This window comes from Sycon ciliatum, chromosome 5, assembly GCF_964019385.1.
Source record: "Sycon ciliatum chromosome 5, ocSycCili1.1, whole genome shotgun sequence".
In the NCBI taxonomy this organism is placed as follows: domain Eukaryota; kingdom Metazoa; phylum Porifera; class Calcarea; order Leucosolenida; family Sycettidae; genus Sycon; species Sycon ciliatum.
In genome coordinates, this window is record NC_088647.1 from 14,142,414 (window position 1) to 14,160,356 (window position 17,943).

At 46.7% G+C, this 17,943-nt stretch overlaps 1 protein-coding gene across 2 annotated transcripts; it reads right to left on the reverse strand.

Annotated features, from left to right (window-relative positions):
- Window positions 1-81: 81 nt before the first annotated feature.
- Window positions 82-17,059, reverse strand: LOC135817721 (basement membrane-specific heparan sulfate proteoglycan core protein-like). Of its 2 annotated transcripts, none has more exons than XM_065330957.1 (13): window positions 16,800-17,059; window positions 13,899-13,929; window positions 12,472-12,568; window positions 11,773-11,984; window positions 11,150-11,425; window positions 10,114-10,356; window positions 9,364-9,645; window positions 8,747-8,935; window positions 7,741-7,851; window positions 7,233-7,511; window positions 6,855-7,040; window positions 5,863-6,098; window positions 82-1,281 (listed from the first exon to the last, which is right to left on the reverse strand). In XM_065330957.1, the coding sequence occupies exons 1-13, from the start codon at window positions 16,932-16,934 to the stop codon at window positions 943-945; spliced, it is 2,616 nt and encodes an 871-aa protein (XP_065187029.1). In that variant the 5' UTR covers window positions 16,935-17,059; the 3' UTR covers window positions 82-942. The 2 variants fall into 2 exon arrangements, with proteins under 2 accessions (XP_065187029.1, XP_065187028.1); XM_065330956.1 differs by having other exon boundaries at window positions 10,114-10,380.
- Window positions 17,060-17,943: the final 884 nt, after the last annotated feature.

The following is a 17,943-nucleotide window of genomic DNA, read 5'->3' on the forward strand; positions in this document are numbered from 1 at the left end:
GTTCAGTTAGTTGGCAGCAGCTCCCTTGCCAGGTTGGCACCTGTGTCTTCTCATAGCAACCCACACACACAGTCGGAAACATTCAGTTTACATCTCAAGTTCTCTTCTTACAATACATGTCTTTGTATGATGATGATGTGAATGCAATGATCATTAATTTTGTATGTATCTATAGCATAAAGATGCAACTAAAATTAATTTAAAAAAATTTATGTTGAGATCAGGGAGACCATACACTGCAATGCCAGTACGCTGTAAGTAAGTTATTGTCGTTTAGCTTTGCAAGCCTGAAGCCGGGGCATAGCATATGCATGATCACCTACGAGTAATAGTTATCGTCTACGATAATAGCTGAAGGGGCAATGCTCAGACCATTATGCAAAAGAGAGGAATGATTTATTATAATCATACTTGTAGTAGAAAGCTGAAAGAAACTGTCTTACATCGGCTTGCAATATGCACGAGATGCGGCCAGTACAAGTCATATTGCATGCACACGCATCATGTAGTGGGTGTCAACAGGTATTCTGGAAAGACGTATAAAGCTCAACATCTCTGGGTATCTAGTATGCTAGTACAGTGTAGACAGTGTACATGTGCATGTAGATCAGTACTGTAACCAATGTCATGCAGGTAGTTATAGGTATTGTAATCAATGTACTTTGAAGTAGTTACTACCGGGCACTTTTGGTCATGGGAATACAAATGTTTGTAGTACACATGGTCAACAAGTGTGTGCTTTCCGCTTTCTCAGAAGATATCAAGCCTAAACGTCACCCGTTCCCCGTGCCTTCTCTTTACGAGTTGCAGTGATTGAGCAATGGGTATGCCGGAATTACCAGAGCAGGATTTCAAGAATCTGCCACGCTGTGTGATAACTTGGGCTTACGCAGGCGTTATACAGTTATACAGTTATACAGTTATACAGGTGTTATACAGGTGTTATACAGGTGGTCGGCAACACTCGTGACTGTAGTCACATTGCCGATGCGAGCAGGTGTTTTCGTCCAGCGTGCAGAAGCGATGCCTATCAACGGCGATACCGCAGTGTGTGCCGTGATAGGGTGCGCGGCATCTGCAGCGCACCTCGTTGATGGCCTTGTCGACCTGAGACGATGAGCAGAGACCGCCGTTCCTGCACTTGTCCTCGCACCATGCAGTGCACTGGCTGACGCGGTGACTGGCCTGCACGTCGCCGCGTAGATCCAGCGCAGTCTGCGAGATTGAGACGCCTTGCATGCAGCCCACCAAACCACTGTCTATGTTTGTAGCCGTGATGTCCTGTGCAAGAAGAGAAGATAGATTAAATTACTTCGAAGTAGGAGATAGAGACAGGGTAGGATACGAATAGAAGGGAAAGGGAGAGAGTGATTTACGTTTATAGATACGACAGAGAGAGAGAGAGAGAGAGAGAGAGAGAGAGAGAGAGAGAGAGAGAGAGAGAAAGAGAGAGAGAGAGAAAGAAAGAGAAAGAGAGAGAGAGAGAGAGCAAGAGAGAGAGAGAGAAAGAAAGAGAAAGATATATATATATATATATATATATATAGAACAATAGAAGTATTTCTTGCGTCGGCAAAAAAGTGCTCAATGTCCTAAGACAGAGCGGGGTTATACACTCAGACACAAAGGATCTCCAAGTTTCTCACTGTTGCTACTCTGAGTTTCGTGCAAAAGCACTCTTCAGGCAACTTACTCTTCTCTCATATCAGTATCCCTTTACATACCAGAAAAGACGAAAAGAAGCACCCTAGGTGGGAATCACAGGTGGGGAAAAGAAGCACGCTAGCCAGTTTAGGTGGGAATCACAGGTGAAGATAAGAGGGATACTGATGTGAGAGAAGAGTAAGTTGCCTGAAGAGTGCTTTTGCACGAAACTCAGAGTAGCAACAGTGAGAAACTTGGAGATCCTTTGTGTCTGAGTGTATATATATATATATATACTCAATCTGCGCATATATATATATATATATATATACACACAACAACAAGGTTGTCAGTTTCATAATACCAAAAGCTTTTCACCCATTTTCATCAGTGGTTACATGGGAATGAGCAAGAACGAAAACGAAGCCAGAATTTATACTGGGGGTAGAGAATCAGCAAGAATATTCTTACGCGCCTCAAGTTCACACTACACTACCATAAGAATGTATGGAGCAGTGGAAAAATGCGGGAAACAACACATGAGGGGAATGCAGTACCAGAACAAACACGTGATAAAGTTGTCAGTCCGGTTGCAGCTTGAACAGCCGTAGCACCTTGATGTGCTTCTTTTGTCGACACAGTTCTGGCCTCAAACTGCGAATGTACAGCGCCTCCAGTGTGAATCGGTGCGCGCTGTTTCGGGCTGGTGTGATCACACTGAAGCTGCTGTTGCATTCTGCTGCTGCTGTTACATTCTTATGGTAGTGTAGTGTGAACTTGAGGCGCGTAAGAATATTCTTGCTGATTCTCTACCCCCAGTATAAATTCTGGCTTCGTTTTCGTTCTTGCTCATTCCCATGTAACCACTGATGAAAATGGGTGAAAAGCTTTTGGTATTATGAAACTGACAACCTTGTTGTTGTGTGTATATAAATTTTGTTCGCCTACCTCTCTATTTAAATATATATATATATATATATATTATAGGGCTGCGTCCCACCCGCCTGTGTGGATTCACAGGAAGTGTGAGTTACGAAGTCTGAAGAAAACGTTGAACGGTCTCTGCTTGGATGACGACTACACCATAGCTCAGTGGTTAGAGCATCGCTGGCTACAAGCGAGGGTCCCTGGTTCGAGTCCTGGTGGTGACAGTCGATTTTTTCTTCAGACTTTTCCCGTTTGTCTCTTTCCCTCAAAACCAGTTAATATATATATATATATAGAGTATATATATATATATATATATAGAACAATAGAAGTATTTCTTGCGTCGGCAAAAAGTGCTCAATGTCCTAAGACAGAGCGGGGTTATACACTCAGACACAAAGGATCTCCAAGTTTCTCACTGTTGCTACTCTGAGTTGCCTGAAGAGTGCTTTTGCACGAAACTCAGAGTAGCAACAGTGAGAAACTTGGAGATCCTTTGTGTCTGAGTGTATATATATATATATATATTTATCGCCTTCTTAGTATTTGACCCCACTAATTTCCCTGATACCTAAGCGGTCAAATATATCGCGTATTTGACTGCTTAGTCAAATACACGATATATTTGACTACTTATATTTGACTCCTTAGAACTTCTTGGACTTAGAAATTTTCTCTCCAACTTCGAAAAAGAAATTTTTGAGGAAAGCAGAAATACACAAGATGGGATTTGAACCCACAACCTTGTGAATCTCAGTCACTCTTCCTTACCACCCAGCCACTGTGCTACCGATGCTGAACCTAGTTTAAACAATGATCTTGACTTTCAATGCAGTACAATGCAGTATAGGCTATAGTATAATACTAGAATTACAAGGATATGTCGTATATGAAGAGAAACTATTGCGTGGAGAATACGATAAATAGATTATAGACCTCATAGTTGGTCTATACAGGATATATAGACCTCGTAAAAGACCTCGGGGGACCTCGGTCTTTTACTCGGTCTATATATCCTGTATAGACCTCCTAACCGGTCTATAATCTATACATATAGAACAATAGAAGTATTTCTTGCGTCGGCAAAAAGTGCTCAATGTCCTAAGACAGAGCGGGGTTATACACTCAGACACAAAGGATCTCCAAGTTTCTCACTGTTGCTACTCTGAGTTTCGTGCAAAAGCACTCTTCAGGCAAGTTGCCTGAAGAGTGCTTTTGCACGAAACTCAGAGTAGCAACAGTGAGAAACTTGGAGATCCTTTGTGTCTGAGTGTATATATATATATATATATATATATATATACTCAGACACAAAGGATCTCCAAGTTTCTCAGTGTTGCTACTCTGAGTTTCGTGCAAAAGCACTCTTCAGGCAACTTACTCTTCTCTCACATCAGTATCCCTTTACATACCAGAAAAGACGAAAAGAAGCACCCTAGGTGGGAATCACAGGTGGAGAAAAGAAGCACGCTAGCCAGTCTAGGTGGGAATCACAGGTGAAGATAAATGTGGCAAGTGTGGTAGTGTGAGCAATCGCGCAGGCCGGGTGGTGTGCATAAAGTGAAGTAGGATGCATGCACATTAGATAGCAGGAGTTCTGTATATGTGTAACAGATAGCAAGCGCAGTCTACAGTTCAGGTCACCTCCGATAGGAGGTACTTGGTGCTGTGGCGACATTTTGTGACCAGGCTGCATCTGGTGTTGAGGAGCGATGCCTTGTCACTCTTCATTATGGCGATCTTCTCCGATAGGCATAGGTTGCACCGCTTCGAGGTTCTTTTGTAGGCGCTGGATCTCTGCCTGATTCTCCACGAGATGTTGACGTCTTCACCTGCCTCCTTCAATGCCCATGCATGCTTTGACAATTCTGTGCTGTTTCTGTGTGGGGCATTCCGGAACGATGACGTGTGGTTGTTGAACCGGAGTTTGAACGGGGTTTCGGAGATGCCGATATACTTCTTCCGGCTGAGATTGGAGAGAGAGACTTTTTGCCGACGCAAGAAATACTTCTATTGTTCTATATATATATATATATATATATATATATATATATATATATATATATATATATATATATATATATATATATATATATATATATATATATCTGATTGGAAATTTTTATTTCCATTGCCATCAGGTTCGGCCTCATTTCCTCTGTGCTGCGCTGACGAGTCCACAAAGGACGAAACAGTTCTGTCCGCAGATTGAGTATTTCGCTCCTGCTCTTGTAGCAGTTGAGCACTCTTGCGTGGGGTAGTGCCTTTGCTGTTTGCGTTATGCAGAGCTCACTGACTTGTCAGTTTGAGCACTCTGGCAAGGTACGTTCGGGCCTGATTGGAAATTTTTATTTCCATTGCCATCAGGTTCGGCCTCATTTCCTCTGTGCTGCGCTGACGAGTCCACAAAGGACGAAACAGTTCTGTCCGCAGATTGAGTATTTCGCTCCTGCTCTTGTAGCAGTTGAGCACTCTTGCGTGGGGTAGTGCCTTTGCTGTTTGCGTTATGCAGAGCTCACTGACTTGTCAGTTTGAGCACTCTGGCAAGGTACGTTCGGGCCTGATTGGAAATTTTTATTTCCATTGCCATCAGGTTCGGCCTCATTTTCTCTGTGCTGCGCTGACGAGTCCACAAAGGACGAAACAGTTCTGTCCGCAGATTGAGTATATATATATATATATATATATATATATATATAGAGAGAGAGAGAGAGAGAGAGAGAGAGAGAGAGAGAGAGAGAGAGAGAGAGAGAGAGAGAGAGAGAGAGAGAGAGAGAAAGAGAGAGAGAGAGAGAGAGACAGGGAGAGAGAGATGAGAGAGAGAGATGAGAGAGAGTAAAAATAGAAGGTTCTCATAGGACGAATGGATGGCAAGATTCAAACAGAAGATGAGCCGAGACGTGTCAAAACACAATACCCCAAACTCAAGGAACCTCCAAACATCACATCCAGGTGAAAGTCAAACCACAACACCAGTAGACAGCGGAGACAGCTGACCACAATAAACAACACAAATCCCCCATACCAACACAAATCCTCCATACCAACACAAATCCCCCATACCAACACAAATCCCCCATACCAACACAAACCCTCCATACCAACACAAATCCCCCATACCAACACAAACCCTCCATACCAACACAAATCCCCCATACCAACACAAATCCCCCATACCAACACAAATCCCCCATACCAACACAAACCCTCCATACCAACACAAATCCCCCATACCAACACAAACCCTCCATACCAACACAAACCCCCCATAACAACACAAATCCCCCATACCTTCAGTGCAGCCAGATCAGGATAGCCACCAAGATACATCGGCTCATTGAGGTTCAAGCCGTAGAGGTTTCCTGCGAAGCGCGCTGAGACGGCTGAGCCACTGCCAACATTCAGAACGACTTGCCGTCGCTTCTTCATTATCGATACCGTGTACCAGGCTCCGGCGCGTATTCTGGCTGAGTGCGCCAGGTGAACAGCCCCGTGACCGGCATCCACAGCTGCATGCACTCGACCACCTGTATGTAAGGCATGGCAATGTACAGAACACACACACACACACAGTGTGTGATGCCGTCCTTGCAGGATTACATGTAATTCATTTCTTGTATCACATGCATCCAGCATGATTGTATACAACACTAACTTTTCATACATTCATACTCCCACTCGCATTAGAAGTTCTTCAATTTTCCGCATGAAGTCCACATTGAGTTTGTTGACACCGGTACACGTAGATCTACTATGTGACTTAGCAAGTGAAGGTAGCCCCATAGCGAATTTTGACTATTGGGGCAGCAGCTGTCAGAGACCTTCTTTTCAAGAACAAGTAGTTAGTTGCTCGACATAGTGAAGGCAGTCAGGCTCTCTCTCTTGTTGCCCTTTCCTCCCTAACTGAAGTCAGTAGCTACCCAATCCCAGATGGGCCTCCTGGGGGAAAGGGGTGGGGAGAGGGGGGGGGGGGGGGGGTAATTTTTGTCCAATCTGGTAACCAAACCCACAAGATGATACGGGTACAGTCAGATCCCGCTTATCCGGTCCTCTTTTATCCGGATCCCTCGCCATCCGGAAGGAAATCGTTGGTTACCGATTTACAGCATGTGTCATGCATACATACAGTATGTGTGTTTGATTATCCGGTTCCCTCGCCTATCCGGACATTTTTGTGGAAAGCTGATGTGTTCGGGAAAGCGAGGTCTGACTGTACATAACCATAATAGTATTACGGCCTACGTTAAAAGTGGTACTGGACTTAAGTCTTGCTCATTGCTTACCAAGGAGGAACAATGCCACGAAATCCCTCTTCCCTCTACCCCTCGCCGACTGTGTGTTGAACAGCAGGAGCTGAGATCGCTCCGGAGAAGCAGTGCGGAATCCCAGTAGTAACGAGAAGCTGATGAACGCCGATGGAATGGTCGGGTAGGCAGCAAAAGAATCTCCAAAGAACCTCGGTTGCTCACCTATAAACCACACCGGAGCAAAACATTGAATGCATCTGAGCAGGCATCATGACACCATTCACGGACTGGGAACCTAGAGAGAGAGGTTCGATTATGAGGGAGATCAATCCGACATTGCACTGAGTGCCTAGCTAGTTGTCATGCATTGATCCCTGGTTTTGTTACAGCTATAGAGCAAAGCACATGCCTTACCAGCCAGTAGAACGTTGACGGTCTTTGAAGTTTCTCTCTTCTGCGATCGGATTCGATTACTGGCCACGCATGTGTAGGCGCCGGCATCGTGTGCAGAAAACCTGTGCAGGTGCAGCGTGGATCCTCTCTGCCGGTGCGGCGATCGTACAGGCCTGCCATCGTGCCGGAACCATCTGACCTTGGGTGTGGGATAGCCGGCCACGTAACACGGTATTGCTGTACTTGTACCGCTGGATATGTACAGTGTCTCCGGCTGGTCAAGCAGAACCTCCGGGGCGCCTGCAGGAGTGTGCATATTTGAACAGAGGAAACCAGTATCCAGCTTTAATTAATGTGCGACCATCCATGGAATTTCAACTCATTCCCATGCTAAGGCTGTATTTACTAAACTAGTATGGTAGTCACGGTGCATTTTCAATTTTTGCTGCAAATCCAACTTTGCCCCCAAACCCGTTGGCATGCAGCAGTTCACATGTGTCGTCATTCAACAAGTACTAGTACCTCTCACCATAGATATAGAGTTGGGTTGATCTTCGTAGAGGAACAGCTACCCCATCTTCGGCCTTGCACCAGAACACACCACCATGATCCAGACTAGCACTGTTGATGCGCAGCTTCCCTACGGGCAGGGAGAGAGAAATAAAGAAATAAAGAAAGGAAGAGAGAGAGAGAGAGAGAGAGAGAGAGAGAGAGAGAGAGAGAAAGAGAGAGAGAGAGAGAGAGAGAGAGAGAGAGAGAGAGAGAGAGAGGGAGGGAAATAAGCATAGAGAATATATTAGAGATCAGGCTCACTCTGAAACAAGTATAATTCCCGTGAAAGAATAGTCCACTGGAGAGCATAGACCATTTAGTGCCTCTCACTCATAGACTCCACACATTTACTGCCGCGGGTACATCATCCAGGTCATGCGGCTGCAACAGATGGGACTTCCAACCTTGTCCGGTCTCATCACCTTACACACATGCACTACGCTAGGAGTAGCTTCATCTTCCCTTCATCCTTTCCATGGAAACGGAAACACTTGTCTGACTGACTCACACCCTGAGTGCTGAGTGTTATTTTCAAATATTGTGGCGCTTCACCTCATTGAAAAAAATTCACGGTTCGCGTGAGACTCGGCTGGAAGCCGGGCTTTCCGCATCCGTAGGAACGCCACCACCCTTCAAGGATCAAAGCGCAGATGCAGCTCCTAAAGCATTTTTTTCAGATTATGTTCAGCGGCATGAACATAATCCAGTCAAGGATATGAACGGATGTAACTTCCACAACATGTATCACGTACATGTAGTTTATCGTACTCAGGGGTTTTGTAGCACTGAATAATTATATGGACAAAAAAATTAGACAAGAGAGTAGACAAGAGAAAAATACAGAACTAGAGAATCCACATTCGAGCATGCGCTCTTCTATACTGGATTGGCTCTCATTGCTATGGTGAAGGAGCGGGAAATACGAATAGTGAGTATAGTACGTTCTTAGTATAAATACACCTATTTAATATACTCGTACGTACCACTCCTTGTGACACTAGCGCCATATGGAATCGGCCCAGCAAGGTTGTGGGAGTCCGAGCGTTGACTTGACCAAGTCCACGTGTAGGAGATGGGTTGATTGGTGGGAGAGCTGGCCTGGCAGTCTAACTCAACACCCGAGCCACTCGTCACGTGCTGTGGCGCAGGATCTGGGCCACTCATAGCATCATCTGACAACATACACACACACGTACCGCATTGAAAAGGATAATGCTGATGTCAGTGATGTCATGAACAGTCCCATTACATCATATGATAATACACAGTGGTGGCGGGATGGGTAGGATGTCACCAACACACGGGCAACAGGCCAATGACCATCATACGGTTCTTCCCGACTGGATGGGCGACGGAGCAGAAAGCCTTGATGTTGTGCTGTTGTGGTACTGGCGTGCACTGAAGGTGTTTCCTTATCCATTTATACGCATAACGATCCCACTGTGGACTATGCCCAGGATAAACACAACATGTTCACAAAAGTCTACATTGTGCAGTCCCACTGAAACCTGTGGATAGCAACAGCAACATTCCTCTTTTACGTTTACCTATGTAGTATGTACCCATATATGGTGATACAATGATGCTGCGAGGAGCTTACCAAAGATTTTCATATCAATCTGGACGGTGATATTGCCCAGCGTGTTGGTGGCGGTGCAGATGAAGACTCCGCGGTCGGCGTACTGTATCGACTCGAATATCAATTCACTGCCGATCTCCGTTGCGCGATCTTTCAGATTGAATGATGGAGTATCGACAAGACTTGTCCACGTGATGCGTGGTGTGGGTACGCCCTGCACTGCGCCACACGACAACGCTACACGCTGACGATAGCGAACATCAACCTCTGATCGCGGATCAGCGTCGCTGGTGGGCTTTTCACCTGGAGATCATGAAAAAAAACAACCCACATGGGTTAAACACCATCAGTTTCAGGTCGTAGCCAAGTATCTATCCAGAACCGGCGATAGCACACTTTGCTGTCCAAGCCACGATCTTCCTATATCAGCCCTCCTTCCCAGATAAAGGTACCGCAGTTCCCCTGATCCCCGAGATACCTCAACCCACCCGGTGTACAGCAAAACCTGTCAATGTGACCACTCGGATAAGGTGACCACCTGTCCCCGAGGACCACTGGATCTAGGACCAAGGCTTGGTATTTCCAGTCAAATGAACCTGGATGAGGAGACCACCAGTGACCTCTACACAGGAACCACCTTTGAAAAGTCCCCAGTTGAGCAGTCGGCATCATGTAGATAGGCTTCACTCTACTAGTAATTGCGTGCAGTGGGTCTTGATAGCAATTCTATAAACTCCAATAGACAGAACTTTAACTTCAATCGTGACGTACCAATAACGACCAGTTCCACTTTGCCAATCGCTATTCCACCTTGGTTCGTGGCATTGCAGATGTAGATACCGGCATCTTCCTTGCGCGTCGACTCCACCGCAAAGAATTGTCCCTCGTGGACGGCGCTTCCAACTCGCTTGCCATCCTCAGTCCTGTACCAGGTGACGAACGGCAGTGGAGTGCCCGTTGCCTCGCATGCCATCAGTGCCGGCGTCCCAAAGTCGACGGTGACCTTGGGAATAACTGCAAAGACCAGCGGGATACTACCTGGAATCGCAACAAACATACCCTGCAACACAGGGCTGGCATGCAGTGGATTAGCGGGTCAAACGCATCAGCAGCATCAACAGCATCAACAGCGTCAGCAGCATCAGCAGCATCAGCAGCATCAGCATCAGCAGCATTAGCAGCATTAGCAGTAGCAATGGCATTAGCAGCATCAACATCAGCAGAATCAGCATCAGCTTTGACATCAGCATAAATGTCATCAGCCGTATCATCTGACATCATCATCAATCAACTATTAGTGTATTTGAAGACCACTAAGGGAACATCAGTGGAATGTTACCATTTCAGTTTTAAAAGTTAGAATAAGTAAGATTTGTATGCATAAAGTGGCATGATACACTGCCAGGGTATGTCTGTGATTCAATGACAAGTCAGCCAGTGTTTGTTGTTGTGTGTGTGGGGAGGGGGGCATTGGAAACCATTATGCTAGACCGTTCATTGGGGCCTGGGCTTCGGCAGCCACATTGCAAGATCAAAACAAGCTTGAGCTCAAACACAACAGTCCCACCCGAGAGCATATTGAAATGGAGGCTAGGCCAGCTCTGGCTACTTCCGTGTCCCACTGATGACTCTAATCGTTTGCTGCTGGCAAGATGGCTGGGACAAATCCTATCATTGCCACCATTCTTACAGTAAAGATATTATGTAAATAGAAGTTTTTCATATCTCTTCCTACAGTACAGACACAGCTTGATACACCACCTATGCAAATTATGCACAAAGCTTGGACACAGCAAGAGAAACTAACCTTTCACGGTGAGCATAACGCTAGCTGATGATCGTCCATACTCGTTCTCGCCACTGCAGAAGTACACCCCGTTGTCATCCACAGTCAGCTGTGATGCTTGCAGAGACCCATCTGGCTGCAGGACGAATCGGCTGTCATCAACGACTCTCTGCTCAAATACGTTAGTCCAGTGCCGAATGGGACTGGGGTATCCGTCGATGTCACAGCGAAACGTGGCCGATTCGCCAACATATCGTACAATCCTCGGTGTCACGGCCCGTGCACTCGGTGCAACGCCTGAGCAAAGCAGAGTATAGAGTACGCCATTATAAACATGGCTACCATACTATATGTATCGTAGATATGGAATGAAGCCGATGGTCCCACTGATTTTGCTGCTCAAGTTCCAGTAGCTGTTTTGTGGCTGAGCCTTTCCTAACTCTCACCGAAGATCTAATTAGTGTGTGTGTGTGTGTGCATGTGTGTGTGTGTGCGTGTGCGTGTGTGTGTGTGTGTGTGTGTGTGTGTGTCGACCGTATCTACATCAGTGATCATGATTGGAAATGTGAAATTTCCTAGCGCCAAGTTGCAACAAAATTATTTTACCCCTTCCCCATCTACCAGCCCGGGGCATTGCCTCTCACCGCCAACTCCGAGGAAAATCGACGCCTTGCGCGTTCCACATGTGTTCGTTCCCTGGCAGTGGAATGTGGTGTTGTGGATATCACTGCGCAATCTCTCCAGCTCCAGCACGGACAGGCTGCCCAGGGTACGCGTGCTGAGCTGCTGCTCATTGTCGCTGCTCCAGGAAATGTCAGGTTGCGGCGTGCCAAGTACAGAGCAGACAAACGAGATCCTGGACACGCAGAAGTAGACAACACCGAGAGGTACTCAATTGGGAGAGCTGATTGGATTTTGTAAAGGACAAACAATATTGGGAAGCATGGTCAATAGGCTTCTAGAGACAGTGTTCCCTTGAAAATGGCGTCTACTTGTAAGTACATGTTTTAAGCAACCATACCAAGGTGCATAGAATGCCTTCTCCCCCACCCTGGTCTTTGTAAACAGGTGGTCTTTCAACACAGGTACAAATGGGTTCTGAAATGACCAGTCTCATTAGATAGGTGGTCTCTAACAGCAGGTTCTACTGCATAAAATTGGACAGTGTTAGATAGGCATGTGTACATCACATATTTAGTCATCTCCTGCATGCTGGTCAGCAATAAGCATGCATGAAAATGACTGCGAGCGTTCGAACTGAACGATGTAGCGAAAGGATCGCAAAGCAACATGCGAAATACTGCCAAGGGTCAACTGGTGTTGCATGATTTCAGATCGCTCACCTGCCTTGATGCTGGCCGACTGCTTCCACATCTGGACCGCCCCCACGTGCACGGCATGCAGAGTGAGGGTCACAGCCAATCTGAATCCTGGGACATTCTGTACAGCACACATCATCACCAGCAGTAGCAGCAGTAGCAGCAGTAGCAGCAGTGGTGGTGCCGGTCGGCCGCAGTAATGGTTAGCAGCAGCAGCAGCAGCAGAAGCAGCAACAAAAGGGGACCTTGGGAACTCGGACATAGAGCGCCCTGGCTATAAAGCACTGATTCTATATCCACTGAGGTATGTTACATGAAGTTTCACTGAGACTGGACAGTGATGTTATGCTTCATCCCTGTAGGATACAGCTGCACTAGTCTACTCTCTACTGTCCCTGGATGTGTAGATCACACACACATAGTCATTGGGTGATGATGATAGCAATACACATCATCATGATGGTACTGGCATGCACACGGGGGGGGGGGGGGGGGGGGGATATTATACACTGTAGGCTCAGGCCTTAGTTTTGACAGGGCATTGTCATTCCATAATTACCATTCTTATAGATAAGATGTCACGCTTGGCAATACAATGCCTAAGGTTACCTGGTTGTAGGTGAAATGGCATGAGTACTTAGCCGAAGTTGGAGTGTTGAAGTGTAGCAGGCTGGCAGACTGTATGCCTGTTTGGCTCCAAATCTCTACCTTGTAATCAGGGGAATGCTGTAGGGCTTGGACTGGGAGTGTTGACAGCCAGCTGCACTCAACAATGACTACATGCTGGGCAGGTGCACATGGAGGGAATGCTGAAGAGCCCCTGGTGACATGTGCACCTCAGAATGGTGCAGCACCATGGCTCACACAACACAAGGGCAGGAAGTATGCCTCCATGATTCGCATGGTAAGGCTCGATTTGGAACCATGACGTGCCACTGGTCACATGAAATCAAGGAAAGTCTTGAGTTATTCTGGGGCAGGGCCCACAGCACAACATGCTGCAGCATACTGATACCTAATTCATCATTGGATTGGTCTACATCTACAAGGTACTACTAGCAACACTGGAGACAATTACATGCATGTGCCTCTTGGACAAGACTACAAGACTACAAGACTACAGGGCAATGCCAGGCTAAGTGTAGAACACTGTAATGCTACATAACACGCTCGGTCATCAATACCAAATCATAGTCTTGAAAGGGTAACTTTTCTTTTGACCCGTACGCTAGAGCGTAATTGCCACCGTCGTGAAAATCGAGACCGTGAGATTGCCACACCTTGCACACATCATAAGTACCGCTCATTCGTTTATAAATGAGTAAACAGCTCAATTTGAGGAATGGACGCATGAGGCACAGGATGGGCTTTGGCCAGGTTTCAGATCGGCAGCAAGCACAAGCCCGCTAGAGAAACTGACTTGGGAAGACAATCATGATGGCTCTGCTTACCTTCTGTCGGCGAGGCAGGATCCGGTGCACCCTACAAGATGAAACAGAATGCATGCACATACACACACACACACACACCGACACACACACACACGTGCCCGTACATACCCGCACACACGTACCGGCACACGAGTGAAGGCGTGGGTTTTCTGTTCTTGAAGATGCATGCAGACTTCACAAGAATTAGAAATGTTTCTCCTGAAGCCAGCATGAACATACAGACAGAATTCGCTGAGCAATAACTTATAGTTCTGTACATAATTTGCACACCAAAGCAACAGGAGGGAAGAAAGCACACATTCTCTTCACATTGTCTATACGCAAACTTTCACTGAAGCGGCAATTGTGACCTTCACTGTGACCATTGCTTTTGGTTTGAAGATCACAGAATGAGCTATGGTATGCACAGTGTAGACTGCAGTAGAAATTGAGATGATTCACCACATACAAGTACTTCAGTATGATGCAAGGTAGACTAAACAGCAAATAGCCCTGGGCTAGGGGGGATACTGTGCATGAGGAAGTCGCCTGTGTCTCCTCACAACTACTTGTACACTGGCTGCAGTAATGCAAGTGATGATTGCTGTACTGATCACATGACATGTATATGTGCGAGTGTGAGACATGAACATGATTACTGTATGCATCGAGTACATCATACTCCACAGCAATACCCAGGCATGCACAACACACTAAAGACCTTAAGTGCTCACACCACTTAGTTGTGGGCCGTACAAAACAATGTTTTCAAGTATGTTTAGTCAAACAATATGGTGGAGCTTCTTTGTCGGGAAGGGTTGTGGTTTTGTGACATAACAAACAGTTGTGGTTTCTGAAGCTCTTCTTTACAACCATGGTCCATAGTGTGCAGGCAGTGCTTCTGATTTGTGGGCTTCCGCTTGGGCACACGGGCAATTCTGATCATGATAATTTCAAATTGGATAGCAGGTCAGTTGTTGCCACAGCTGCAAGTACACTCTCTAGTGCTGCATGTTGCTTGTAGACTGTAGTTCCTAGCACAGCCACCACTGCACTGTACTCTGCTGTACTGTGTCCAATGGTGGATCGATGGCCTGCTTTTCACAAGCAGAAGTACGTTTTCCTGACCTTGCGACTTTCAGGCATTATCCAAAAGGCAAAGTGCAGCGCAGTACTGTCAGCAGTACAATCATGACATCCTGATCACTGGGATGCAGCAGCAATGCTCCGCCAGGGAGCATTGCCATTAAATGAAAACCATGACAAACTGCTGCTGCTGCGGCTGGTACGTGGTGGTGGTGGTATGTGAACTACTTTGCAGGCCTCTCACTGTGCTGGCTGCACACAGGAAGGAAGAGCTGCTTGATTTCGATCAGCACAGGACATGGCAGGTTTCCGCCTCCTGTACCAGCTCACTGGCTCTGCTATGCAATGTGGAAGGACTAATTACAAGGTACCCTGCACTAAAAGCACTTGATTTTCCACTTCCAAGCTTTTGACTGCGCTAGACTTTAGTTTTGTTGTGTTATAGTGATAGGGGAGCCTCATCGGTATGATTTTCAGACATAACACAATACAATTCTCAATGACATACCTATGCAAGTGCATTGTAGTTTTAGTCTAGGGTATGGGAACAATGACAAGATACTACATGATTGTACATGTACTGCTGTCTTATTTGAATAGCTAAGTTATTAGCCGGCTGCTGCGAATACCCAACAACTCGCGCACTCGCCGATGATCAATGACAGCTTCTTTTGTCGTTTTCTACGCAGGGGATACATCCGCCCATCGTCTCTCCCTTCATCTACATGTCCGTGCGTAAGATTCGCACTGATTGCTACTACTGACAGTCTGTACTAGGTTGCCAAGTCATAGCAGAGGCTCTGCGCTTGACCGCGTTCCAGCTTGCCCTGACCACGATACTGCGATAAGAGAGTGACACTGGGCTGCGCACTCGAAATGGTCCGCGGGGGTGCCGTCAGCCACGCTTCCATTGCGGGAATGAAGAGGACGCGAAGAGGAACATTGGGCAGAGGCCTCAGCTGAGAGGGTACTAGGGTGCCGGGCGAAAATAGTTGTGAGTACTCTGTATTGTGTGACAGGTCTATGGCATTCACGTGGCGATGTACGTGTATCATCGTATCATGGTGAAACAAAATCGCCTCTAAGGTTACCTGTTTCTACGAATGGTATGGGGTTCGATGGCTCGATATGGATGCGAAGCGAAAACGTTCCCCTAGCCAAAGACGTCACAGTGAACGCAAGGCGAGCTGAAGCGAGTGCTGTGGAAAAGAAGAAGAGAAAGCTTCTAAACTGCGCTTCGTGATGGTATGCCTGCGCTGATACGTAACCAGGCTGTGATGGAGCCTGAACTGCGGCAGAAGCAGCAGCAGCAGCAGCAGCGGCAGTAGTATTCTAGTAAATAGACGTGCCGGTGAGTGGGATGAATACGGCCGGTTTTACTTCAGTCTCTCTCACTGTCACTCTTTGGACACCGACGCTAGACAGTGAGCACTTGAGCCAGTTTCGCCTTCAACCCATGTAATGCTGCAGCTAGCACCGCGGAAGCAGTAACACGCTGAGAGAGATACTGCACCCACAACACAACACGATTGCCAGAGACGAAACACAATAATGCGGTATAGAATGGAGAGGAGCGGTAGAATTTTGCAATGCTCCAAGCACAGTTATGCTCGGAATCCCACGGTATGCAACTGAAAATAGCTCAAACTGACTGTGCATTCAGGCATGGTCGCTTGACCAAGTCTCAAGTGCAACATAAAAAGACCCTTGCCAAACTCATCACAATGCATTTTTAGAATACTAATGGGAGCATCCAGCTGACTTCACTCATGCAGACCCGTGCACGAAATGAACGCACGCAGGCGGTCAGTATACCGCACGGATGATGATACGTACCGGAGTTTGAGAGGCGACTTGATCACAAGAAACAATCGCTAGCAGTGCTGCTATCACTAGCAGCGGTCGAGTACGCCCACTACATTTCGGGTTGCTGCTGGGATCGGAAACTAGCAATGAACACAAGAACTCCATCTTCTACGAGCTAAACAAAGACGACAACCGTCTGCTACTCCAACCACATCCAAACCGAAGACGAAATGAGCCTTCTTGCCAATCTTGGTCATGTGGAAGTCCTGACACATCTGATTCGGTGCGTCAGTTTGGTTGCGTTATGTATCGTGCGATCCACACTCAAGTAGACCATCTACGAGTGCAAGTGCCAAGCGCCGCATGTGACCGCACTCCTCATCAGGTCTACTCACCTCGCGATATCGGTATCACTCACTTACTGTAGTCTTTTGATACGGTGTCAGTTTTCGATCACCCGCTGCGCATGCGTTCTGCCCGATCTGCGAGTCGACCTTCGAACCCGATCGGCTGAGCCACAGCACACTGAGCACAGGCACAGCCTAGCCACAACCTCATACAGAGCCACGCACTGAACTGTGTGAATCACGAACTCAGTACTGATATGATGTCGTGTGATGATGTCGTGTGATGACTGATGAAGCAGCTGATTTGCGTGGTTTGCGTGGGGACGAGCCATATTTCGACCTGATCGCCGAATCACACGAAATACTTTGACATACCAAAAGTGGCCAGTGTAGATCTACTGTGTAGTCGGCTTTCGCCGTTGACGTTGTTGGCATTGTTGCTCTGACACTGACCCAACTACAGACTCAGTAATACCTACACTAAGGCTACAGTACAGTCGTGTGCTTGCAGCTTACTACATCATTACATGTAGTACATGCAGCAAGAATCGCACGGATTGTGGTCGACTTTGAATGTTTAGAATTAGATGTCAGGTGTGCCAATACTGCCGTATTCACCAAACAAAGAACTCAAAGAAGCGACACTACAAACAGTGACCCGGGCCATGGTGGCATCATTCTACATTCTAGTTAAAATTATCCCTTCCTCGAACGAGTCAAAGCGCAACGTTTATGCGATTCGTGGAACGCATCCTGTTGCCTTTAGGCAAATCGATATGGAAATCGTATCACTATCACTATCAGGGTACATGTATACACGGTATCAT